At 40.7% G+C, this 27,484-nt stretch overlaps 1 protein-coding gene across 4 annotated transcripts; it reads left to right on the top strand.

The window, feature by feature from the left end:
- Positions 1-220: 220 nt before the first annotated feature.
- LOC139659590 (rho guanine nucleotide exchange factor 7-like) lies at positions 221-27,484 on the top strand. 4 transcript variants are annotated; one of them, XM_071537903.1, is made up of 22 exons: positions 221-385; positions 2,732-2,815; positions 8,384-8,468; positions 9,004-9,128; positions 9,264-9,462; positions 12,956-13,050; positions 14,492-14,586; positions 15,202-15,297; positions 16,090-16,212; positions 16,449-16,587; positions 17,301-17,360; positions 17,911-18,057; positions 18,191-18,277; positions 19,149-19,227; positions 20,176-20,306; positions 20,467-20,691; positions 20,823-20,916; positions 21,937-22,026; positions 22,720-22,891; positions 25,193-25,279; positions 25,379-25,433; positions 26,561-27,484. In XM_071537903.1, the coding sequence occupies exons 1-22, from the start codon at positions 221-223 to the stop codon at positions 26,681-26,683; spliced, it is 2,556 nt and encodes an 851-aa protein (XP_071394004.1). In that variant the 3' UTR covers positions 26,684-27,484. The 4 variants fall into 4 exon arrangements, with proteins under 4 accessions (XP_071394004.1, XP_071394003.1, XP_071394006.1 ...); XM_071537902.1 differs by having other exon boundaries at positions 9,004-9,162; positions 9,289-9,462; XM_071537905.1 differs by lacking the exon at positions 22,720-22,891 and having other exon boundaries at positions 21,937-22,030; positions 25,190-25,279.

Raw genomic sequence — 27,484 nt, 5'->3', positions numbered from 1 at the left:
GGACAATATAACAGGCTGTTAGGAAAGGAACCACCTTTTATTTGTCGTTTTCCCATCTTTTTTTCTATCTTTGAACAGCAGCCTATGTGAGCCAGCCGGTGCGTGTTGACTGTAATGTTAAAACCAGGCGGCGGGCGGGACGCATCAGAAGTAGGATACAGACTGAGAACAAGTGCTACTGCTGCTGCTGTTATTATCCTATGAGGTTACAGACCCAGGCATGAATTCGGCCGAGCAGACGGTAACGTGGCTCATCACGCTGGGGGTGCTGGAGTCTCCGAAGAAAAGCATCTCGGATCCGGAGGCTTTCCTCCAGGCGTCCCTGCAGGATGGAGCGGTGCTGTGCCGGCTGCTGGAGCGGCTGCGACCCGGGACGGTGGACAAAGTAAGTGCAGGGAGAAATACAGGAAGTCTGGAAGAAAGAAAGGGATGTTTTAGCAGCCCTAAAACATTAGTAATAGGATTCTGGAAGAAAAAAAAAAGGTTGGTTAAATATTTCATAGCCTAATGTTTTGTGACCTAAAAAAAAACCATTGTTAAAAAGGAATAGCCTATATACAGGATTCCGGGAGAAAAAGAAAATGGTTATATAATTAAAGATGTTCTAACAGCCGTATCGCCCCCCCCCCAATAATCTATGATTTTGGCAAGCCTGAAAGAAAAAACAAACATAAAAAATATGATTCTAGAAGAAAAAATGGTTAAATAAGTAAAGATGTAAGTAAAGAGTCCATCCATTTTAAGAGTCCCAATAAATACAAATGACAAAAAAAACCCAGAAAAAAGTTACAATAAAAAATCTAATAAATCTAATAAAAAATCACAGCCACAATAAATACAAAAAAACAACAACAAAAAAAACCAATTACATTAGTAAAAAGCTGATTACTGAGGATATTTTTGGTAAGCTGACCTATTAGGATATTACCTGTTGGTATATGAGGCTTTTGTTTTTGTTCTCATTCAAAATGTAATGCATAAGTAAGATGGAAAATGAATTTATTTTGACGCTTTCATGATAAAATGTTGGTTGACTTAATGATCAAAAGGACTGAACAGGCTTAGACTATTAGGCTATCCCGTGTGGGATATCCGGTCACAGCCATTGTAGGCTACTGTGTGTGTGTGTGTGTGTGTGTGCCGCATATTGATTTGTTCTCATTTTAAATCACACAGCCAAAGGCCACAGACTAAAACAGTCTCTGTCCCATGAGAGACACAGACTGTTTGCAACAGTTGGATTAGATTTCTACACCTCATGTTTCCCTGTGTGGTTTCACTACAGTACTGGACCTGCTGCTTAATGTTCTGATGACTGAATTCACTTCAACGGTTTGTGATTCACATAAACAAACTGTGAGAGCAGTGGCTCCCATTTAAGAGCAGGCAGCCTTACTACTAAACACTGCTGTTTCTATGAATGCTGCTGTAATACTACTAATACTACTTTAATACTGCTGTAATACTGATAACACTATTAATACTATGAATACTACTGTAATACTACTAATACTACTTTAATACTGCTGTAATACTGATGACACTATTAATACTATGAATACTACTGTAATACTACTAATACTACTTTAATACTGCTGTAATACTGATGACACTATTAATACTATGAATACTACTGTAATACTACTAATACTACTGAAATACTGCTGTAATACTGCTAACAATATTAATACTACAAATAGATAAGATAAGATAAGATAACACTCTATTAATCCACTTGGGGAAATTCAGGAATAGTAATGCTATTGTAAGACTACTGTAATATTACTAATAGCCTACTACTGTAATACTGCTGTAATACTACCTACATACTAGGCTGCATTAATACTACTATAGTTCTACACATACTACTAATATGTAGGCTAATAATAGGCTGCAAATACTATTGCAATGCTACTGTAATGCCACTAATAGGCTACTACTATAACTAATACTACTGTAGTAGGCTACTAGTGGTACGAATACTACTGTAATAGTACTAATTCTATAATAATACTATGAATGCTGTTGTAATAGCCTACTAATACTGTAATTATACTAATGATACAGTAATAGTAGCCTACTACTACTACTATAATGCTAATATTTAGCATCTAGTGCTATGTAGCAAAGCTAATGCTAATGCTATAGTCACACCTGCTGTATCAAACTTACAGTAGCAGAAGGGACTCTCTCTCTCTCTCTCTCTCTCTCTCTCTCTCTCTCTCTCTCTCTCTCTCTCTCACACACACACACACACACACTCTCTCTCTCACACACACACACACACACACACACACACACACACACACACACACACACACACACACGCCGGACCGTGAGGCTACAAACGTCATTTCCTCCTTTTGCTAATCCAATTTCCCAGAGAGATTGTGGCTCGGAGAACTGCGTCAAGCTAGCCAGAGTTAGCCACAACATGACCGAGAGTGAGCCGATTTTTACCTTCAAAATAAAAGCGTAAAATATGTCACTTATGGTAATGAAGCGCCAATTCTGCAATCTATTTTATTTTGAAAGTTATGACCGGGAATTTCGTGTTTTATCCTGGCAAACTTGAAACTGGCAGGCAGCAGCAAGTGGCAAGTGCACGAGCAACGCCTGGAATAAGATTTGTCATACGGAAAAATCCAGTTTATCCAGTTTACCAACAACATATCAATATTTTAAGAAGGGAACCGTATCTGCAGCCACTACAGCGTTTTTTTGTCTGTAGTTTTTCCAGGAGCCGAGGAGCGACAGCGAGTGTCAGAGGAACATTACCGAGTTCATTAAAGGCTGCGGGGCTTTCAGCGTGGAGGTGAGTTAACATAGGCTAATATAATATAGGCTACTAATACACCTTTCCACATTATAACGACCGGATAAAAGATTGCTGAACTCATCATCTCACTACTTCATCTTTCATGTCACCTCTTGAAACTTATATACTTGCTTGTCTGTGATGATTATCCTGTGTTTTTGCTGTTATATTGTTTACTACCTCAGTACTAATGAGCATTAATGACACAATTACAGTATTTCTCAGCAGACTAGCAAGGTGGTTTCTGTTATGAATGGTGACAACATTTACAATGAAATGATACATTAATGAAACTGATAAGTCATGTTATTATTGGAACTGCTGTCTTACTTTACTATTATTGTTTACTATTAGCGTTAGTACTATTAGTGTCTTTTTGTTTTTACTGGTTTTAATTCATTTGATGAGTTTAATGTTTGCTTTTATTTGATCGTTAAAGCAATTTGTAAACTCTTTGTTTTTAAAGTGCTTTATATTTACAAAGTTTATTGCTATTATTAATAGCTAATCTATATTGCAATATTATAGACTCACTGTGAGTGAATAGTTGGGTTATTAATCAATAACTCAATAATTATCAATAACTCTCACTATCGATCTAAGCGGTGATGTGATGGTAAATAAAAAGTAGGTTGAACTCTGACCTCCAGTCAATGATCATCATAAGGCAAACAAACACAAATCATTTACATTTTCAGAAAAGCATTATTTTCCCCATATACCATAAACACATATAACATTAATCAGTTTGGTACTACTTACTATGCTGCATATTATGAATTTATGTTATGAAGATTGATGAGTCTAAAAAGATGGTAGACTGGGTTTAGGTGGCTTTACCCTCCACTACATCCCTGCATTTAAAGCCATAAACCACAAACCATAAAGCAAACACAGGAAGAGCAAGAACTCATATTATTTGAATGTTGAACGTACTGATAACAGGAAAAGCTTGCCTACAGCTGCTGTATGTAATATATTTTCATAACTGTAGGTATAAACGGATTATGGCTGCGTGAATGCCACCCAGGATGGTTTATGGTTCATTTCTAGTTATGGAAACAAGAAGCAGAGATGAGCATCGGCATGCTGGTCTGATATGTCAACATAACTGTGAATAATAGTTAGGGTTAGACTGATATATGAGGCCAATATTGTCCTTTAGTTATGAATCAGATCCGGTCCAGTCAGTGTGGTTCACCTCTGATATGATGGATATGATGCAGTTTGACTGATTACATATTTATTATAGAAGTAATCAATACTACATTGGTTGTCTATGGGGAGCATGAATGTATATGCTGATGATACTGATGATTATTTTCGTTATCATCCTGGGTTTCAGTGGAGAGTTTTAGAGTCCCATGATGGTCTAAATGCTGTTTCAGAGGCTTTTCCACCCTGACAAGAACACAGTTCTAGGGCAGCGGTTCTCAACGTGGGGTCTGAGGACCACCAGTGGTCCTTGAGGGCGTTCCAGGGGGTCCCCAGCAAATTGATGAACTGTTCAACTTCAATTTACAAGAAGTTAACACAATTAGAGAATGTAGAAGAATGACTATTTTGATCATAGTTTCACTGTTATCTCTCTACCTACAATACAGATAGTCATGGAATTCTGGGCATAATCATATCTAACAATAAAAATATTCTCAGATTTGGGTCAGAGAGAAAATGGTCTAATGTAAAGATTTTTTACATAAGCACGAATATCAACTACTGGCAGTTTGAATCCAAAAATATTACGATCGGTATCAGCCTTCAAAAACCCATATCTGTGTGTGTGTGTGTGCTGGGTCACGTCAGGTTATAGCCTGTCACAGTGGGTGTGAAGAGAGAGTTAGTGAGTAGATAGTGTTACAGAGTGACACCACACATATACACACACACACACACTATTGATCTTGGCCATGGAAAAAGCCATATCATCATTAAAGAAAAGAGCAGATTACGCAACAGAGGAGTCTTGCAGGCTTTTTAATGAGGCTGGTTTGTTGCTTCATGCTGCAACTTGAAAAGCTGCTTTGATGTCGCATGAAAGCTCAGCCGGTAATGAGGAGGTTGACTTTTTTTTATTTTCTTTATTTGTTTTCAACTTTATTTATCTGGGGGATAAATAAAGTCGAGAAAGCGCGTTTGCTCTTTTCCCGGCGATGCCCTACATACGGTCCCACACTGGATTCTGCTAATAGTGGGTGGATGGCATGTGTCAGTCAAAAGGTGGGTACAGTGAGTTTAGGTGGGTTTCTTCCACACATTGAGAGAGGATGACAGAGTGGAGGGGAGGAGAGGGGGCGGGGCGGGTGTAATTCAGCGTGTCAGGCGGGCCGGTGGATTTTCCAATCAGGTTGATTAGAGCCGTGTCAGGCGTGCTGCTGGAAGCCAAGGCCTCCATTACCAGCAGACTGAGTGACGTTAGCGCACTAATTCACCCAGACAGACATGGGACAGGCAGAGGACCAGGCTGAGACTAGCAGTGGATAGTTTTCACTTCATTGATTAAGTGATGAACCTCGAAACAACCTAGGAAGCTGGTGTAGAGCAGCGATTCTCAGCCTTTTTCATATCAAGGACCCTAATTTAGTCCACATTAGAACCACGGACCCCCATTTGATGAGATTTTGTCTCTCAGACCCAAATCTGAGAATATCTTTTATTGCTAGATATGATTTTGTCCAGAATTCCATGACTGTCTGTATTGTAGGTAGAGAGATAACAGAGAAACTATGATCAAAACAGTCATTCTTCTACATTCTCTAATGGTGTTAACTTCTTGTAAATGAAATAATGGTGAAGTTTAACAATTCATCAGTTTGCCTGGGGACCCCCTGGAATCCTCTCAAGGACCCCTGGTGGTCCCCGGACCCCTCGTTGAGAACCACTGCTGTAGAGGACACATTAAAATGCACAGAATTATAAGACACACGTAGCAGCATTACTCCACTTAATGAAGTTGATTAGGACCATGCCATGTATGGAGGATAATCAGTGCCATTTTATTTTTACTATTATATTGTTTTTACTCTGTATTCTTATCTTTGTATCATGTGGTGTCTTGTTTTTACTTTATTGATTTGGTTTGTTTATGTTATGTATTTATTTATTTATTTAGTTATAGAACTATGTAAACTGTTTTTGAAATTGCCAGCCTCACAGAAAAAACTATTATTATATCATTATTATATCATCTCTAGAGAGAGCAGTTGATTGGCACGCAAAGTAATGCACACCAAAGCCTTGGCCATATAAAAGTTGCCCCATCGAGGGAGTATTCTCAGCCTCCAATTATTGATTTTTTGACTTTGCGGAGCTAAATGTTGTTGCCAAGCAACATTCGGCAAAAATAATCTGTTTGGCATTCTGTTAGGAAGCAGTGGGAGCCATCAGAGCCATGCTGCTCTCAGTGATAGAGCTCTGCCAGGCAATCCCTCCCCTGTTCTGTGCCCTTTCCCATCCGAGAATGACTGAAGTGTTTCTCTGCAGCTTCAGATGGCACACTAAAACAACATGCAAAAACAAACAGGGACAACAGAAGCTGTTAAAGGGGCAATACGTACGATTTTGACTGTCCCATAGCACAAACTGACCATAATATATCTGTGGGGGGATGATAGAGTTGCTGATCAATAAATGACTCAACGATTACTTCACCAGGTGCTGAGATTTCTGCCATTCAATACTCACTGTTTTGGAACAAAATCTCCCCAAAGGCCTTGTTCTCAAGTCAAAATATCAAATGGCAAAGCAGCATCATTATTCCAGTACTTTGCATCATGATACATCACCTCTTCACTAGAGGTTTCTGTTGGATCTCTGCTCTAATTAGCTAGTTTACTCCTCTCTGCTGCGAAAATGTGGCTTTATTATTTATGTAAATTACAGGCCACCGTAGAGGAGAGACTGGTGTAGGACGAGACAAGTTGTTGCTGCAATTATTAAGGTCCTGTAGAGTTCATTGAATATTTAATAATCCGATTAAATCTAAAATATTCAATATGATTACATATAAAATGTAGTTTTGCACCATTAGTGACATATCTTATCCTTGTATGAGTGAGAAGGTGAAGAATCAAATTGCTCGGCCCTTCTCTTTCTGACATGTTAGATGTAGTTCTTAATATCAGATTTCAGTATTGGAGAAGTCCTTTGATACATTAGTTTATCCTGGGAATTAGGGCTGAACAATTAATTGAAATTTTATCGAAATCGCAATATGGCCTACTGCAATTTTCAAATCGCAGGAGGCGCAATATTTGTTAAAGGCGAAATGTGTCTCAAAATACCATTTTAAATGAAATATTGTGGTGCTGCAGAGATGTCCTGGCCTACACATCATATCCTACAGACTTAAGAAAACATCTTTGTTTGGTACAGATCCCCGCAAAAATCACACCATAATCATTTTAATATGTTTTTCAGTGAAAATGAGAATAATGATGTAAAAAATTATCATTCCCTCTAATATCGCAAATCATATCGCAATTGCAATATCAGTCAAAATAATCGCAATTAGATATTTTTTCAAAATCGTTCAGCCCTACTGGGGATATGGATAGGGGCACCAGCTAAATGTCTAAAATGCGTCATATAAAAACAGTATCAAATGCAGAATCAGTATTGGCATGTTCCTATTGGAGCAGTGTGCGGAAATCTGATATCATATCTTGGCCCAGTGTCAGTGAAAGAGGTGGAAGTGTGTATTAACTACTTTGGCTTTGACTATTAATTAGCCTATGTAAATCAAACCTAGTGGATTCTTATAATTCTTTGTGGTCGTTCTGTATTGGGGGAAATGGAAGACTGTGGAAAAACTATGTGGTTTTGTCATTAAATGAAAGAGACTCAATCTGTAAAGGAATGCAGAATTAGGATTTAGTGTGGATGTATTGTGGTGATATTTCATTTAAAACTGTTCCCAAAACGTTATATTTCACCGTTGACTTTCTCGCTCCAGTTCAAGCCCTTCACATTGAGGCTCAAACGATCTCTTTCTGCCCGTAACGCCTTGAGACTGCAGAAGCCAGTGTGTGGTATACACAAGATTAGGGGCTTGGGAGGTATTTTGATGGTGTGTGTGTGTGTGTGTGTGTGTGTGTGTGTGTGATGGGGGGATTAAGAGGGGGGAGCTCAGACTTGGAGTAATCCTGGACCAGACTGGAGTGGGAGCAGGGATGCAGGGGAGGGTTAACGGCCCTGAAACTCAGCGTACCCTTTAGTTCAATCTTAATAATGTGAATCCATAGTATACATCATAGTAAGCATTATCAAACTGATGTAAGCTGTATGAACAAAAGCAATAATTAACGCTCTTTTCTGAAAATATCATTGATTTTTGTTCATATTGGAAAGGATTTGCCTTATGATCACGTACTGGAAGTCATAGTTCACCCTCTTTTTTTATTTACCACTACAGTGTGTGTGTATGGAAGCTTGATGTCATACTTAATGAATTTATCATGAATTCTTCTGCCCCAAACCCCCCTATGCTTCTATTGGCTTTCTCAGCTGAATTTCTTTTCCTGTTATTTATTTATTTTCCTGTGTAAACTGTATTTTCTTCTCTAGCCATTTGAGGTCAATGATCTCCTTCAGGGACTGAACTTCTCCAAGGTCCTCAACTCCCTGGTTGCCCTCAATAAAGCTACTGAAGGTAATGCTTTGTGTGTGTGTGTGTGTGTGTGTGTGTGTGTGTGTGTGTGTGTGTTTGTGTGTAATGCGTTTCTAGGCATGCTTTTGCTTGTATTCTGTTTTTATTATTCTATGCATTTGCCCGCATGTATTTATATTTATTTATTGGTCACTTTTTTTGTACTGGATTTTATTTCTTCCTACATTTTTTTTTTTCTGTTTTATTTTATTTGTATTCTGTTTTAATTGTTCTGTGCATTTGTTTTTATTTCTTTTGTCTTCCTGATTTATTTTAGTTAATTTCTTTAATTTTCTAATATTATTACTTACATTTTTATTTATCTTGTAGACTTTGCAACTCTGCATTTATAAGTGCTTTATAAATATAGGCTTTATTACTGTATGTAATTATTTTATTGCTTACATTTCTTGTGAAGCACTTTATAAGTCTGTTATGATAAGTGCTCTATAAATAAAGGTTAGTTATTAGTATTATGTGGACTGCTAATGAGTTTAGTGTACTTTAAGTGCAGCACTAATTGAATCACTCTATCCAGATATAGGTGTTGGCGGGGACAGTGTGTGTGTGCAGCACTCCTCATCATTGCGGATCAAGTCGTTTGATTCTCTCAACACTCACCACCGCTCCTCCAAACTGCTGCAGCCTCAGTACCGCAGCCTGGTGAGTTACCATAACGACAACAACAACAAACAACAAACAAACTTACACCAACGCTATGCAATTGTCAAGATATGCCAGTTGTTGGATTTTCACCAAAAGATTCAGTGTTGTATTATTTTCCTCTCTCTTTCCCAGGACATGTCGGAGGGCAGCGGGTGTGTGCTGGTCAAAGCGCGCTTTCCCTTCCAGCAGACCAATGAGGACGAGCTCTCCTTCGCTAAGGGTGACATCATCAGCGTGAGCCGGCAGGAGGAGGGCGGCTGGTGGGAAGGCTCGATCAACGGCAAGACCGGGTGGTTCCCCAGCAACTATGTACGGGAGCTTAAAGGAAGCGGTGGGTGGAACTCTTATTTTTATTTTTTTTATGTTTTGCATCAGTATTTTCCCTGTCATTGTTTGTAATAGTGGTGGCTGGAGATAATTTGGTTTGGTTCCTTGTCCCATTGGATCCTTATTATGAAAGCATAATAAACATTAGGCCTATACTTGGGATAAATTATTCAGATTTTTTTTTTTTTTTTTTTAGGTTTTTGTACTGGTACTGTCCACCAACTGTGAGATGAGCATGCACTGTTGCCTTGAGAAATTCTCTATGTTTCTCAGCAGGTTTTTGCTTGTGGAGTACCTCAAGGTTCCATGCTGGGCCCCTTTCTCTTTTGATATGTTCCCGCTTAGTAGACATAATATTTCCTTGTATTGCTGCCCTGATGATACACAGCGGTTTTTGCCCTCTAAATACAGAATGGCTTCCCTGGAATACAGATGTAAGATAAGACGAGATAAGATGGCACTTTATTGATCCCCATGGGGAAATTCAGGTTCATAGCAGCAATTGACGGACAGTACCAAAGAAGTAAAGTATGTCAAGTACAGGCAATAAAGAAATAAAGGAAATAGCTACTAACTTAGAATAAAGGTAGTGAACATAATATACAACAATAGAGACAATAGAGATAATGCAAATAAATGCAATACGGATAGTTCCATGGATATATTCCTGAGGTACATAGTATCCCTGTGCAATAGTCAAGAGTCAAAGGTCAAGAGTAGAAGTTATTAGTGCCAGTTAGGGATCCTGGGTCCAAGTGATTGATTGTGCAGGTTATATGGTCAAGGCTGACTGGCACAGGGTCTCTGATGGTGTTGAACAGTCCCATGTGTGGATTACTGACAAGTGTAGTTTGTAAAGCATCCGTACTATCTTGCAGTCTCAAGCTACGTATCATGGGTTTGTTTGTTGTAATTGCATCAACATACAGTTTCAATCATCAAACTTAAATTAGCACTCATTATTGATAGGTTGGGTTGCAGGTTGCAGGGGGTGTGCTGAGGTAGGGGGGGCCCTATAGCAGTTCTTGCACCCGGGCCCCTTGTGAACCTCTTACGCCCGTTCTTCACACTCTTAATGATTGTCTACTAGACATTAAGTGTTGGATATCTCAAAAAATCTTGGAAACCTGGCAAATAATATCACATTTGCTACCAGAAAATGTCCAAACTCATGTCCAAAGAGTTGTTCAGTAATAACCTAATTTCTGTCAGTTAAGAAGGATCTCTGAAATTAGATCTTTTTCTGACAGAGAGAAAGTTATTCATGCCATGTCATTTAATTTTGGATTGACTTCTATAACTCTTGGTTTTCTTGCCTGCACTGGAAAGGCTATTCCCATCTGCAGCTAATTCAGAATGCAACAGCTAGGTTTTGAACTAGAACTCCTATTTCACTTATCAGCTGTATGATGAAGACTAATAAATTATTATATTGCACTTGCGATTTGAATTGCAATACAATAAACACTGGAGTCAAAACTCATTTCCTTGTGGTCAGGCTTAAAGCAAATATAAACTATAATAGACCCATACCCTTCCAACATGAATTTCCAAAAATAAGGGGGGATTTTCCCATGCAATAAGCAAGACCTGCACACACACACACACACACAGACTTCCTGTAGGTCCATTCTTCATAGTAGCTCACTAGCAGTACTATGTCTTTTGAGAGGTAGGCTGGTCTATTTATCTTTGAATCATATTATAACAGAGTGTGCCTACTATATTGCCATCGGTGAAAGTCTTAGCTTGGTTTACAGCTTATAATATGCTTAGTTTCCGTCTAACAAAATGAATAGGCAAAAGCCCACCTCAATAAAAAAAATCATATATGCAAACTGAGAGCAAATAGAGATAGAGAATTGTCAGCAATTTTCAGGCCGTCATGATGACACCGGTGTAGCATTTCTCACCTCCAAACTGGACTCCACGGGTTCCTCAGCCTGGTAATGGCTGCCCCCTCTGTTCGCAAGACTCATATATTCTCGGTTCTGTTGATTGCGGTGGTTAGTTGTGTCGCTGGCAACTTTCTGAGCGGGGAAGGGAGGAAGGAAGCTCCACAAGCAGACAAAGACAGGAAGTTCCGGAGTTGCTGTATGGAGGGAACTTCCTGGCCCAGAGATTGGAGAAGAAAACAAGGACCGTCATACTAGTGGAATGGCAGAAAATCCATATGACTAGTAGAGTCGACATTAGTCTTAGTATTTTGATGGCTGTGGATGTTTTTGAACCACTTCAGTGAATTAAATGGCATTGAATTAGGGGCAGCACTTGTCTGTCATCCTCTTCACTGATATTAATCCCAGGTATTGAGATTTTGATTTTTTAGCTCAGGATTATGTCCAGTCATTCCAGTGTTCCTTTCTCATTCCATGAAGAAGAAACCCCCTTACACGCGAAAGGCTTAGAATTGTGGGATGCATAGCAGGCTCGAGCCCCTTCTTTGTTTCCGCTCCTAGTTGCAGAAACCAGTTCCAGGATTTGGTAGAAATCAAACGGTCGGCTCCAAAACCTTCTAGAGAAGCTCAGAAGAAAAGGGAGGAAGAGAATGCCTCCTTTCGTCCTCTTTGGCATCCTGATTACAGCAGATTCAGCCTTAATAAGCTCTCTATTCCACTGCTTTTGAAGGCTTTCTCCGGCCAATCAGATAGGTCCAAAAAGTACCTCATTATCTAGAAAATGCTGCCTTTTCTTGTTCTTGCTACTCTTCAGGCATTACATTTCAATGGCCGTAAAGCAGAATAGTTAATTGGAGGGCAGGATTGGACAACATGCCTTATTATCGGCTATATAATGTTGAAATGATAATAACTAGGACAGTGAAATGACATGACTAAATGAATGAATCACTGCATCAAAGTCTTCATTCATTGTTGTGCTACATCAATGTAATGAGGATGCTGTAGTGCTGTGGTTGGGAAATGTTGGAACTTAATAGAAGCAAGTGGGGAGACATAATCTCTGGTTGTTTTCATTGAATGGGGGGAAACAATGATTCAACTTCCATGTTGATGGTATTATTGTACTGAGACACTCATGTAGTTGTAGACCTACTGTCATCGTGATATTTGTTATGAACAATAATCTTAAACTACAGAGGGATATGGCCCAGTTGACAGTCATATTGCCCAGTCACTATCAGCATGCATCATACTAAACACCAAGTCCACCAAGTTAAAATCCAGTCCCAAATAATGTCTGAAAGAAGTGCAGTTTTCAAAAGGAAAATGTGTTAAAACCAAAGGGAATTTGTAGTATTGATGTTTTTCTCTCTGTGTTTCTCCCTCTTCATATCTCTTTCCATGCATCCTGTCTTGAATTCAGTTTTAGAAGTCTTAAACATGTTGTGGTGTCTTGGTGTGTCGATAAGTCTTAAGTTTCACGTTGATTTCAGTTGCGAAATTGATCTTATATTTTGCTTTAAGTGGCATTAAAAGGGTCTTAAAAAGCCTTAAACTGGTATTCTGAACTGCTCTCTCCCTCTTTCTCTGTTATAGACAAGTCAGCGTCAGACAAGCCCAAGTCAGCCACCCTGAAAAGTCCCCCAAAAGGTTTTGACACCACTATCATCAGTAAGACCTACTACAACGTGGTGAGTATCACACTCTTCAGAGACACTGTGTGTGTGTATGTGTGTGTTAGACTTCTACGTCTATCCTTTTGAGGACCAAATGTCCTCACAAGGAAGGAAAGAGGAAGAAGATCCTCCAAAGTGAGGACATTTTGGCCGGTCCTCACTTCCACAAGTGGTTAGTTTAGGGTTAGGACTCGGATTTACAGTCAGGGTTAGAATTAAGATTAGGTTTAGGTTAGGATAGGAGTCAGAATTAGGCATGTTGTGGAAAGAGTTAAAGCTGTATTGGGCAACTTTGCATGTTGGCGGCAGGGAGAGGCAACTGTTTGAATTTTGAGGACTTCATTACCCAGTCATTACCTAGTTAATTGCAGTTAATTACATTCACCTGGTGTCCCAGGTGTGAAATGGCCCCTGATTAGATGGCTAGAATGAAAACTAGCAGGATTCTGGATCCTGAGGACCAGGATTAAAAACCACTGATTTAGAATAATAAGCTGTATTTTACATAAAAAGCTTTAAGGTTAAGGTTAAGGATTAGCGGGTGAATCTAGCTAATGGAGGGTCCTTGCATGTTAAATAGTGCAAATGTGTGTGTGTGTGTGTGTGTGTGTGTGCTGTGGATTGAGTTGGACTGCTACAACAATCAATTATTTTTCATCCACACTTCCAATTAATGACCCGATAGCATTAGATTATTTCCTGTGTGTGTGTGCGAGCATGTCAACATTTGTCCGACTGAGTGTGTGTGTGTGTGTTTGTGTTTGTGTGTGTGTGTGTGTGTGTGTGTGTGTGTGTGTGTGTGAGTGAGTGCAGCAGCTGTAATGTAGGTTATTTCTTCCATTCCACTGGTTTCTGGGGCAGCCTTGCTCCAGGGTTGGCTGCTGGGGTGCGTGTGTGTGTTTGTGTGTGTGCGTGTGTGAGTGTGTGTGTGTGTGTCTCTCTTAATAATGCAACAAGCTGCCACAGTCCCACTAGGCATTCCATCACCGGTTGGGGTACCTGAGTCACACACGCACATGCACACTCTCTCTCTCTCTCACACACACACACACACACACACACACCCTGCCTGAAGTCAAAACTGTTCCCAGCCAGTAATGTCAAAAGAAAAAAGAAGATATAAATAAAAAAAGAAGTTTATTTCTCTTCGTTTCTCTAATGGATTCTCCCAGAAAGCCTTAAAAAGAGAGGAATGTAAAAGGAGAAGATGCAGGCTTTGGGCTTATTCTGTCTGTATGTGTGTGTGTGTGTGTGTGTGTGTGTGTGTGTATGTAGAGAGGGCTTTGTGGCTTTGTGATGTAACACACCCTCCGGCGGCCATATTGGAGGTCCTCAGCACTAGGTCAACAGTGGCTGTGAGGTCATGGCTTACCAACATTTTTATGTACCGCTACATCATTCAGTTTAAGTAACAGAAATGTGTGTGTGTGTGTGTGTGTGTGTGTGTGTGTCTCAGGTCCTGCAGAACATCCTGGAAACAGAGAGTGAATATTCCAGAGAACTACAGAGTCTGCTGGCCTCGTACCTGCGCTCCCTTCACCCCACTGACAAGTACATATATAGATTTTTATCATCAACTTTTTATTGTTTTGCTCTAATATGATCAATTTACACACATTAGAGAATCAAATATCCATGGAATCTGTACCAATATTCTGTATATATGTATATACAATATATCCAAGATGCACAGTATAGAAGAACACACACACATGACATATAATGTACATACTAGATATTGTTGTTCACCTCTGATATGATGGGTATGATGCAGTTTGATTGATTACATATTTATTGTAGAATTGAGCAATACACTGGTTGTCTATGGAAACCTGAATTGATTCTAATGAGACATTTTGATCAGATTCCACACAAAAATCCATTGGTGGAACATGTATATGGTTTATTCTATATTACATATATTGCTGTATGTACTCCACTGATTAGTATGCATGCATGAAAAATACATGGAGAGTAGAAGGAGAAAGAGAGGAGAGAGAGAGAGAGTGAAGGGTTGGGACCAGCATGGTTTTAAATTACTAATGATGTCTCCTCTTTTCTCTTTCCTCTCCTCTCCTCTTTTCTCTTTCCTCTCCTCTCCTCTCTTCTCCTCTCCTCTCCTCTCCTCTTCCTCTCCTCTCCTCTCCTCCTCTCCTCTCCTCTCAGACTAAACAGTGTTGACATCAGTCATATTCAGGGAAATCTGGAGGAGATCTCGACCTTCCAGCAGATGTTGGTTCAGTCCTTGGAGGAGCGTACCAAGTCAGTACACCCCTCTTTTCTTCTCTTTTTTTTGTCTAGATGCACTAGTATCATATATTTTCACCAGTCACTATTAGATACAGAACAATTACTTTCCTGCTGTCCTTTTCTTATTCTACCCATTTATACTTTCAAAACTAGTCATGTTCAATCAGAAATTCTGTATTTTGGTTTTTAAATTCAATCCCAAGTAGCATTAAAAAGCTCTTAAAAGCCTTAAATGTGGCTTTCTGAAGTAGTCTGCTCATAGTCACATCCTGTTGAAACCAACAACAGATCCTCCAGCTCCACCTTAAAACACTTCCACCCAGCAGACTGAGGAACTGGAGCTCAGACCCTCCTGTGGTGGGACAGCAGCTTCATATAGGCAGTTAACGTGGCAGTAGTGACACCTAGTGGTCGACTGAAGTAACACAGTCACCCTTTTAGAGTGGACAGGCAAAGAGGGATTTGTAGACAAAATCTACTAAACCCTATGGCAAAGACCTTGCATCTAATATTATTTGCGATGAAAACTATTAATATCGACTGTATCAATTATTTTATTCTAGCTTCCAAATACATTTCTGTTAGATCTTTCCTCTCTATTACATTGAGGAAAAACTACCAGGTAAATTTGGACTTTGGTATGGAGGGTGCCACACCTTGCTCTACCCAACTGACGCTTAATCATCCTCCAATCAAAGCTTTATCTTTATGAGTAATTGCAGTAGTCATCCAGTCTGCATGAACAATGATTTCAGTGTAAGTTTAAGTGTGTGTGTGTGTGTGTGTGTGTGTGTGTGTGCGTAGGCTCCCCGAGTCCCAGCAGAGAGTCGGGGGGTTCTTCCTGAATCTGATGCCCCAGATGAAGACCCTCTATGTGGCCTACTGCTCCACTCACCCCTCTGCTGTCAATGTACTCACTCAACACAGGTACAGTAAGGGAAATCACTGTGTATGTGTGTGTGTGTGTGTGTGTAGACATATATGAAAAACTCCCAGAAAAGCCATCACGCCTTCCAAGCTCTTATTTATGTGTGTTTTTTGTGTGTGTAATTGTGTTTGAATGCTTATGTATCTGTGAGCATGAGTGCATCAACTTGTGTGTCCATGTGTTTGGGCATCATTTAATAATTTTGTGTGTGTGTGTGTGTGTGTGTGTGTTGTAGTGAGGAGCTGGGGGAGTACATGGAGTCAAAGGGAGCGTCCAGTCCTGGCATCCTGACCCTGACCACCGGTCTCAGTAAAGCGTTCACCAGACTGGACCGGTACCCGACCCTGCTGAAAGAGCTGGACAGACACATGGAGGTGAGGCCTGATCCCTGTCTGTGTCTCGCTGAGTGAGTTTTTGGGAGATTGTCCCATTGGTCAGCTTAATCGTTAAGTGATGAGAATATAGACACCAGAATCATCCATTTGTAGTAGATCATTGGCTCCGGTGCTCCATGCTAACGCTTTAGCATACACTATGATGAGTGATAGTTGGCTCCATGCTAACACGTTAGCGTACACTATGTTGAGTGACAGTAGACTCCATGCTAACACTTTAGCATACACTATGTCGAGTGACAGTAGACTCCATGCTAACACTTTAGCATACACTATGTCGAGTTATAGTAGACTCCATGCTAGCACTTTAGCATACACTATGTTGATAGTGATACTAGGCTCCATGCTAACACGTTAGCATACACTATGTCGAGTGACAGTAGACTCTATGCTAACACTTTAGCATACACTATGTTGATAGTGATAGTAGGCTCCATGCTAACACTTTAGCATACACTATGTTGATAGTGATAGTAGGCTCCATGCTAACACTTTAGCATACACAATGTTGATAGTGATAGTAGGTTCCATGCTAGCACTTTAGCATACACTATGTTGATAGTGATAGTAGGCTCCATGCTAACACTTTAGCATACACTATGTTGATAGTGATAGTCAGTAGTTAGTTCGTCGTTTTTTTCCCCTTTTTCTGACAAACGCAATGAACTTTGTTTTTTTAATCCTTGTCTTAGGACCAACACCCTGACAGAGCAGACCTCCATGCCTCCATGGCGGCCTTCAAAAGCCTTGCGGTAAGACACACACATTAACATGCACACACACACACACACACACACACACACACACACACACACACAGGTTGGCCATAACCCCATCAACAAGGCACCAGTAGTCACTGAATGGTTTGATTAGCATGAAAATGATGATGCTCTTATGGGAGATTCTTGAGCAGCCTGATGTGTTCCATCACTGTCATCCAAACAAACAAGAATAGATTTAAGGGGAGTGAAGTCTTGCATGACGGACTGACTGACTGTTTTAAATACTTGTAGAATCTATGCTAAGACACTAAAGCTATTCTGGGAACTCAAACTAACTCTTTATTTTGGCAGTTACCTGTATATATAACCAGCTAATACTCAACAGTTGATTAGCCTATATCTCAGTTCACTATGTTTAAGAAAAAATATAAAACTTACAATACTGGGAATAACACTAAGAATATTACTTACTGTCTTTTCGTGTTTCTGTGCATCTGTGTGTCTGTACATGCGTCCATCTGTGTGTGTGTGTGTGTGTGTGTGTGTGTGTGTGTGTGTGTGTGTGTGTGTGTGTCTTCAGTCCCAGTGCCTGGAGGTGAGGAAGAAGAAGGACTTGGAGTTGCAGATCCTAACGGAGCCGATCAGAAACTGGGAGGGCGATGACATCAAAACCCTCGGCCCTGTCCTCCACATGGCCCAGACCATCATCCACACACAGAGCTGTCAGGTACCCACCAGAACCTCCTGACAACAAAACCAGGACACTGAGAGTCCCTTTCCCTCCTGGGTGATCAGATCCTTGTTCTACTCTTGGTAAGAATATGATATTATGTATTAGAGGTATTTTCTTTGTGTTTCAGGAGACGAACGAACGCTACCTCCTCCTCTTCCCTCACACTCTGCTCATGCTCTCTGCCAGCCCGAGGATGAGTGGATTCATCTACCAGGTAACTCTAACATTAATGACACTTTAATGATGATGATAAAATTATTGCATCTTTTTTTTACTACAAACATAACATAGGAAGCATTTGTACTCGAGATTCAGAAAACAAATATTCTATAAAAAAGTGCAGTTATGGCCTTTTTTGCACCAAATTTTTTTTGAGTCTTGGACACTTGAGTCTTTTATCTTAATTCTGTTTATAATTCCAAAAGTGTCCTTTTTTACCATCAGATACAGCTCAACAAGAGCTTTCCAATGACATATGATACTCATTTATTTTTGCACCAAACCCTTCATATGTGCAGAATATGCATTATTAGCTGTCCACCTTATCAAAAACTCCTATACGAACTATATGTACAGAAGAATTGAAAATGTGCCAGGGCGTGTGTCCATTGTTGTCAATTCTCATTATCATAACATATTTAACCACATACACACACATGCAGATCTTATTCTCTAGACCAGTGATTCTCAACCTTTTTCATATCAAGGACCCCTAATTTAGTACAAATTAAGGCCACAGACCCCCATTTGTTGAGATTTGATCTCTCAGACCCAAATCTGAGAATATTTTTATTAGATATGATTTTGTCCAGAATTCCATGACTATCTGTATTGTAGGCAGATATAACCGTGAAACTATGATCAAAACAGTCATTCTTCTACATTCTCTAATTGTGTTAACTTCTTGTAAATGAAATGATGGTGAAGTTTAACAATTCATCAATTTGCTGGGGACCCCCCGGAACCCCCTCAAGGACCACTGGTGGTCCCCGGACCCCACGTTGAGAACCACTGCTCTAGACCAGTGTTTTCCTGTTAGACCTGTGGCCCAGTGACTATGCATTTCTCTGTGTGTCCTTCTGAAGGGGAGGGTGCCGCTGTCGGGAATGCTCATCTCCAGGATAGAAGATGGAGAAAACCTCAGGAATGCTTTTGAAATATCCGGTGAGCCGTCTCATGTAGCAATCTACACACATTTATGGAGTCCTATTATTAAAGACAACATCACATCACCCTGATTTTAGCATCTTTACATTGGTTACCTCAGGGTTCCTATGCAGGTCTGGAAAGTCTGGAAAAGTATTAAAAATGAATTTGATCATTTCCAGGTCTTGAATAGTTTGGGAATTTGAAAAAAATGTCTGGAAAAGTATGGAAAATGTTGCGGTTCAGGTCCGATACACACATAATTCTAGCTTTTATGTTGTTGTAGAGCCACTTTGAGTCCACAGTTTTTGTTGATGTGAAGAATAATGTTCAGATAGAGGGACGCTCTTATTACCCAGCTGCTGTCAGCATGCATTATATCAAATACCCACCAAAATCAAATCCAGTCTGGGTCTGGGAAAAATATGGAATTTTAAAATGGAAATCGTGTAGGAACCCTGCCAATCATCTCACATATTCTGATATCTGTCGCTGTGAAGAACAATCTTCATCTATACAGTGATATGACCTAGTTAGCAGGGGCAAGATGTCTATCTGCGTAAATCATATTGAACACCAGACAAAATCTTCAAAACAAATCAAGGTCTGGAAAAAGTATGGAATTTTTTTACTGAAAATGTGTAGGAACCCTGTTATCTGCTCGTTTCAAAATTCACTTTAAGATTGGACCACATCACAGCCTGGGATCCACAGGCAGGTTCTTATTGGCTGTAGATTAAAAACAAGGGGATTCCTATTGGCTGTTTATGCTTGCGTTTACACTCCTTTGTAAAGCCTTTGTAACCGTTTTGGAAAAGTTCTATTATATCATTTTAGCTTTTATATCAGTTTCAGCATTTAGATCCTATTACTTAAAGGAAAAATCCGCCTAAAACACTTAAACACACTGGAAAAAACACATATTTATAGAACATATTTGTGTGTGTGTGTGTGTGTGTTTTGTAGGCGGCCAGTGTGAGCGGATGCAGGTGGCATGTAACACTCAGCAGGACCTCCAGGAGTGGCTGGATCTTCTTACCAAACACACACACACTACTGCCTCACACACACACAAGCATCTGTCTGTCTGTCACACGGTAAGTTCTCCTATTTTCTGAGGAATTAGTTAGTCAGTCTCTATCTCTACTATCAGTCATTTCATATTTACATATATCAGATCTGTGTGTATTCCTCACATCTTTCTTTGGATTTCTCTCCTCTCTTCCATCCCTCTCTCCTCCTTTCTCCTCCTCCCAGTTGCCCTCCCACCCCCTCACTCCCTCCAGACACTCGGAGTCGCGCGCGGGGAGCGGCGGGCCGGCCTACCACACCCTTCCCCACCCGTCGTCGTACGGGACGGCCCAGCGGGACGGCCCCATGTGGGGGCCCCTGGAGCCGCCCAGCACCCCCAAACCCTGGAGCCTCAGCTGCCTTCGCCCCGCGCCTCCCCTCCGCCCCGCCGCTGCTCTCTGCTACAAGGAGGTACACCGGCATGCTTCAAATGAGTAGAGATGGTTTTTCTCTCTATCCCTCTTGTTATATTGGAATATATTATTCTAGTAAAGTAGAGATACATTCATACACACTGTATCTCTCTGTCTCCTTGTTTGCAGGACATGAATAAGAGTCCTAAGAACATGAAGAAGCTGCTCCCTAAGAGGAAGCCGGAGAGGAAACCTTCAGAAGAGGACTTTACTGTGAGGAAGAGTACGTACACAACCAACTAAAATACATTTAAACGCTATTTCAAAACAGAGAAAGATGAAAGAGAAAGATTTTCAGCTATCTGAAACATCAGCGGGAAATGTCAGGTTCTGGTGTCACTCAGAATCAAAGAGCGAGGGCTTCTTTCCAGAGCCGCCATTTTGCACCGAGAGACGTTCAACAATCATACAGGGAGAAATCCATCGTAGAAGAGGAGAGAGACCAATTTCTTCACTAACAGTAGCCTCAGTAGACCAGAATGCAATGCAGCCTCAAGACGTGTTGTGTTTTGAGTAAAGGGTGCTAGCTACTTTGGGGTGGGGTTTAGTTACTCTTTAAATGCAAATATCACCTTCACTAACGCTTATTCTGTTGGGTAACATTGGGTAACAACAACTCATCTTTATGCTATTAACTACTAGTAAAAGCTAAAAGATGTTGGTACAATGTCAGAGCATTGACAAACAGTAAGCTAACTATGTGATTAGCTAAAATAAGTCAGTTACAGATCTTTCTGTGATTTAACGTTACCTGACAGGAAAAAGTTAACATCATTTGCTTACCTTCACATGCTGCTCCAGCCACATTAAAAATAATCTAAAAAAAACTAAAAACCTAAAACAAAACAAAACCAAAACATTAGCTAATAAACCAAATAACAAATTAAACGTCTGTGTCATTCCCAAGGTAGAGCGCATTTGAAACTAGGCTTCAAAAACGAAGGTACGGACTTCCCACTTACTACAATACAAATTCATGAAGTTAACCATGTCTATTCCATATTTTTCAGATGACCAAGTGTTAAGTGTAGCACTGCAAAAAGCTGTTCAGATGTTGTTGCCAAGAGTTGTAGACTTCCAAAATGGCTGCCAGAGGGCATGTTACAGCACTTGAAAGCTCTTGTTGGCAGCATTTAGGGGGAATTGAATACTTCCATTCCTCCTTCTTTTCATAACTTCCTCTCAATCTAATCCTCCATCCCTCCTTTTCTTCTCCCTTTCTCTCTCTCTCTCTCTCTCTCAGGCACAGCAGCTCTCGAGGAGGACGCTCAGATACTGAAAGTGATTGAAGCTTACTGCACCAGCGCCAAGACACGACAGACGCTCAACTCCAGTGAGTACACACACACACACACACACACACACACACACACACACACACACACACACACACATATGAACACACAATACACACACATCTTCACATGCATGGACACACGCACACACAGTGCTAGCTAGCTTACCGCTAACCACCGTTTGTTCTCTGCTTTCAGCTCTAACAGTGTTTTCTCTTTCTCTCTCCTCTGTAATCCCTTTGTTCCTCTGTCCTCCTCCTCCTTCAATCATTGTTTTTTTTCTTGTTAAATCCTTCGCCATGTCCCTTTTTTTTTTAAATCCGTTAAAAACCACCTTCCCCCCCTCTCAACCTGTTTGCAATATTGTCAAATTGCTTTTCATTAACCTCTTCCTCCCATTCCTCGTGTGAACCCTTACACCACTCCAACTCAATATGCTTTGTCCTATACACCCCTCTCTTATTCCGAATGGTTTCTCCCACTCTCGTCCTCCACTTCAATATGGTTTACCCCATACATCCCCTTTTTTCCTGTTGCGTTTGGTTCCATTTGGTTTAAATCCCATATTTTTCAAACAATTTGCTGTTCATTGTCACCCCCACACGTTCAATATGGTTTGTCCCACACCCCCTCCTCCTATTCAATATGGTTTGTACCCCACCACCCTCTCCCAACATTCAATATGGTTTGCCCCACTCCCCCCCCCTATTACTGGTTACTTTATGGTACAGCCTGGCAAGGGACTGACCTCATGCACAACCACGTGCTCGCCGACGCCAGCCTCACCGTCGCCGGTCACCCCGGCAACCCACCGTGTTCTGACCAATCAGAGGACTCGGATTATGACAGTATCTGGACCGCCCATAGTTACAGGACCGCCTCGGTTTCTCGTAAGACATCGCAGTCACAAACCCCAGACCTACTACCCCAACTAGCTAGCTTACACCTAGGGTTAGACCGATATATTGATATATTGGGCCCATATGCGAAATATTGATCAGATTCCACACAAGTAATACTAATAAATGTTTTGGAATTGTGGCATGAAAATGGTCAAAATATTCTGTAAATATTGGCTTAATTCCAAAAATATCGGCTTTAACAATCCATATCGGTCAAACCCTATCCATAAGCCCTTTAGCCATTTTATTTTAATAAGCCAGCTGTATAAAGATGGTGGCAAACTGGATTGTCATTTAGCAGTCTTGGGTTCATCACCACAGTTTATCAGGCACCCAGTGGTTCCCAACTTACAAGAGTTGATGTTTGGGTGCTGTATACTGCTGTGGCATGGGTAATGGTGTCCAAGCAGAGGGTACACCCTGACCCGACCTACTCCATAGTTTACTATCCACCCTGTATAAGAATGACTCCTACTGTATTGCCCTCCCACCCAGTATACCCACTCCTTGGTGGGATATAGATGCTTTTTCATCACAAATCCTTGTATCCTGGCACCATCATGGAGGTCCACTGGAGTATTGGCTGTGTGCAAATAATGGCAAGAAAAAGAGAGATGCCTTAAAAAGATTGCTGTGGTGTGGGTGTAGGATTCATTAACATCACAAGTAAAAGTGACAGGTCTGATAAGGTAGATTTGTGTCCAAATTGACACAGTAAACTGTCTTGTCTTTATCCCTAGCCCCTGCTTTGGTCCTAGTCTCTACTAGGACCAAAGGGGAACTAGAGAAGTCAACTCAGTTGTTTTTTTGGCCTTGTTAGCGAGCCAACTAGTTAGCAGGCTAATTTAGCGTGGACTGCCCATTGTTCCGATGGCCCATTATTCCGAAACCCCAATAGTCTGAAAAATGTCCACCCATTGGACCGAAAGCCCATTTGTCCGACAGCCCGTTATCCCGGAGGTGGGTGGGTTGAGGCATGGGGTCACTGAGGTTAGGGTTAGAGCAAGCTTACGGTCAAGGCTGTCAGAAGCCACGGTTGTGGATGGAGCCAGGCATGGAGTTTTCGGACTATTGGGGTTTCAGAATAATGGGCCGTCGGAACAATGGCATGGCACTAATTTAGCAAAGCATGCAATGTTAATGTTATGTGTATACTAGCTAACACTAGCTTCTACTGGATACGTTAGTGTGCAAATCAGGTGTGCATGATAGTGATGGTTAGCTGACCAGATACTATGGTTAGCTAGCTAACAAGCTGACATCTAAACACAAAATCGACCAGATGTATCAGTGGCGAAATTATCAGTTCCCATTGCAATTAGATGTTCACAGCCTCTGTTGCCCAAGAGCTGTGGACCTCCACTATGGCCGCCAGTGGTAATACAGTGAAAGTGACTGAGGGAAACTTTAGAACCAGTGGACAAAAAGTTTCCTGCCCTGCCCCATAGTAAGCACATATGAAAGAGCCCTGTGAACGTGTTGCTCTGTGTGTACCTCCACATATACAGTATATTTAATCGAAACCCCCCATTTAAAGTGTATCTGTGTGTTTCAGTGCATACATACAAAGCTGGACAAGCAGAACAGCACCACAAAGTAAATAGCAGCCAGTAGTTTCAATGAAGCTTCCACACTGACAAACGTAGCGAGCTGTGTTGTTCTGGCCTCAAAAACCGCTCACCTTGTCTCTTGGTGAAAAACTGGACTGGTACTTCCTATATTCCTGTACTTAGTAACCCTACAATTGATAAACCTGTAGGTTAGGTACTATTTGGTCAAAGGATTAGTAGGATAACTTTATGCTATAAATTAAGTCAGAATTGGCACAATTGTCAGAACTGATTAAATATTCATTTTTGGAGCAGTAGTTGACATTATGATAATGAAGTTTTACAAACTAGCAAAGGTTTTTCTAATTACTCATTACTCATTTTCATAAAAAAAAATAGAAAGACATAAAAAGAGTGAATAAAGTTTACACCCACACTGAATGCCGATTGGCTCCTGTTTTGTACCTCAGCGATACTGGTCGAATTGCATCAAGACATTTTCCAAGCAATATCGTCTCACATTTGCTCATTTGTAGTATGCTAGGAACCGGTGTAAGACACTCTAACAGTATCCAAACCCTTCTGAAACATCACAGTCTTTGAATCCTATGTTCACCAATTGAGCAGATTCAGATTAAGCGTGTTAGCGTGCATGTGTGTCCGTATGCCTGTCAGCACTTGTCACATTGTGTGTGACGTGAGCTTAATAACCTAATAACATTGTTGTCTTTTTTCCAATCAGGTTCTAGCAGGAAAGATGTGCACATGCTGTTCCCAGAGGAGGAGAAGATCATAGTGGAGGAGACCAGGAGCAACGGACAGACTGTGGTGGAGGAGAGGTGAGAGAGGAGAGATCAGTGTGTGTGTGTGTGTGTGAGTGAGAATATATGAAATCTTGGTATGTGGTGAACTAAAGCAGAGCTGTTCTCACCCTCCAGGAGTCTGGTGGACACTGTGTACAGTCTAAAAGATGAAGTCCAGGAACTCAAACAGGTGAGTTGGGGGTTACTTCGCTATATTATTAAACTCGGCATCTTAGTATCATCAGTTTACTATTGAAATCTTCTTCGCACTTTGCAGGGTTTGGAGAAAAAAAAAAAAAACTTGCTTCATTGTCCATCCGTGATGAAATTTGGGGGAGGACTATCAATCGGTCATCTTCCATGATTTCTTTGTATGTTTGTTCGTTCGGCTGTCCATCATTTGCATATTTCAGATTTTCGCAAAACTCAGGAACATGATGCATCTCACCACTGCGTTCCAGCATTTTCAGCATTACACTGAATGGCCCAAAGGGGGCGCTGTATCTTTTGTTTGTTCATCCATGTGTCACGGTCGGTAAACCATTCAATAGGCATAACAAATCCCTTAATTTCTAGTGTCTCCACGAACCAACCCATGAATTAATCCCTTAAACCCATGATACTAACCCTACTTTTTTTTAAAGCTATGTTATTTTTAATGGATAATTAATGTTTATATAATGAGAAATTAAGGACATTTCAGGAATACAGTTGAGGAGTTTGGTTTCGTAGTGATTGCAGATGACAAAACCTGAGGGAATGATGCATCTCACCACTGCGTTCCAGCAGGTTATTCCAGTTAGAGTATGTATGAGAATGACTATTGCAATCGTAGGTTTCACTCTCACTCTTATCTCCGATCCTACAGTGTGGATTGTTGTACAATTCAATGCTAAATCAATAACGAAAGTATTTCCATATGGGGGTTCAGGGACAGAATCTTATCTAATGAGGGTCCATGGCCTGAAATAGACAACAGGTATATGGTAGTCAACAGGTGAGGAGAAGGCAATTTTATGCAGCTGTTGTCATTACTATTAATTGCTCCATCAGACAGACAGCAGACTCACTAGTTTCCCCATTCACCAGTATCAATTTTTGATAATTTAACTTCAAATCAACGTCAGCTACCAGTTACAGTAAAGAGAAAAAATCAAAGTGGCAGAAGTAGAAAGACGTAGTTTCTGTAGGACCTTCAGCAACCAAGATGATAAAACATATCACTGATCACTTCCATCCACATCGAACCTATTTCTTTCTCTCGCTTCCACTCTCACTTTATCCTTCTCTCTCTCTCTCTCTCTCCTGTCCCTCCAGGACAACAAGAGGATGAGGAGGACGTTGGAGGAGGAGCAGCGGGCGAGGAAGGAGCTGGAGAGGATCATCAGGAGAGTTCTGAAGAACCTGAACGACCCGACGTGGGACGAGACTAACCTCTGAGATAAATATATATATATATCTGAACACCATGGACCAGAACATTTTCTGATCTTTAAATGACCAAACTTAACAACCTTTAAACCGACCAATGAGCTTTGAGCTACGGTTTGAACGGTATGGGTTTCTGAAGGCCGATACTGATATTTTTGGATTGAAGCTGCCAATAGCCGATATTTTGTGCCGCTGCTCAATATCCTTTCACCATTCTCATGCCAAAAAATGACAAGTATTCAGTGTTTCCTCCAGAATTTTGTTCATTTAGACCATCATGGGACACTAAAACTCTCCATTGAAAGCCATACTAAAATATAGAAATCGTTCTAGATGGGTTAGCAGTTTCTTAAAGCAGTTAAGTAAAATCCTCCACACCACACTGGAATGATTTCCCCGGTCGGACATTTGGTATAAAAATAATAAAAACATATTGACTAGCTGTGATCAGAGAGGAACCTCCATCATATCAGAGGTGGACCACACTGACTTGCCGATACCCGACTTTTTAAAAATAGAAAGCCAGTATCGGCAAATTAATATATCGGTCTGACTCTACTTTGAACTTTACAGTGACTTGTGTACTAAACTAAGAGAAAATTCCGGCCATCACCACAACAATCCCGACTGACCGAAAAAGCTGTGAAGCCAACGACATCACTTCCTGTCACGCTCCTTTGACTTTTCTCCAAACAGCCTTCTTAAAGAGTGCTGAGATTAGAATCACTTGCAAAATTCCCCATTCAAACCAAACCGGCATTAGACATTTTCTTTCCTCACTCATCACAGCTAACAGCAGTAATTTTGTTT

Source organism: Centroberyx affinis, unplaced genomic scaffold (genome assembly GCF_046629955.1).
Source record: "Centroberyx affinis isolate AG114_WGS23_722 - 3 ecotype Tasmania unplaced genomic scaffold, CSIRO-AGI_Caff_v1 ptg003149l_1, whole genome shotgun sequence".
NCBI classification, from domain to species: Eukaryota; Metazoa; Chordata; class Actinopteri; order Beryciformes; family Berycidae; genus Centroberyx; species Centroberyx affinis.
This window is presented reverse-complemented; position numbering and strand designations above follow the sequence as displayed.

What these genes read in the sequence shown, in the direction of transcription:
- LOC139659590 (XM_071537902.1), top strand. Translation starts at nt 221, where the DNA reads ATGAATTCGGCCGAGCAGACGGTAACGTGGCTCATCACGCTGGGGGTG. An exon ending in ACGGGAGCTTAAAGGAAGCG is followed by an intron (nt 9,463 to 12,955) that starts GTGGGTGGAACT and finishes TCTCTGTTATAG; the next exon opens with ACAAGTCAGCGTCAGACAAG. An exon ending in AAGTCCAGGAACTCAAACAG is followed by an intron (nt 25,434 to 26,560) that starts GTGAGTTGGGGG and finishes CTGTCCCTCCAG; the next exon opens with GACAACAAGAGGATGAGGAG.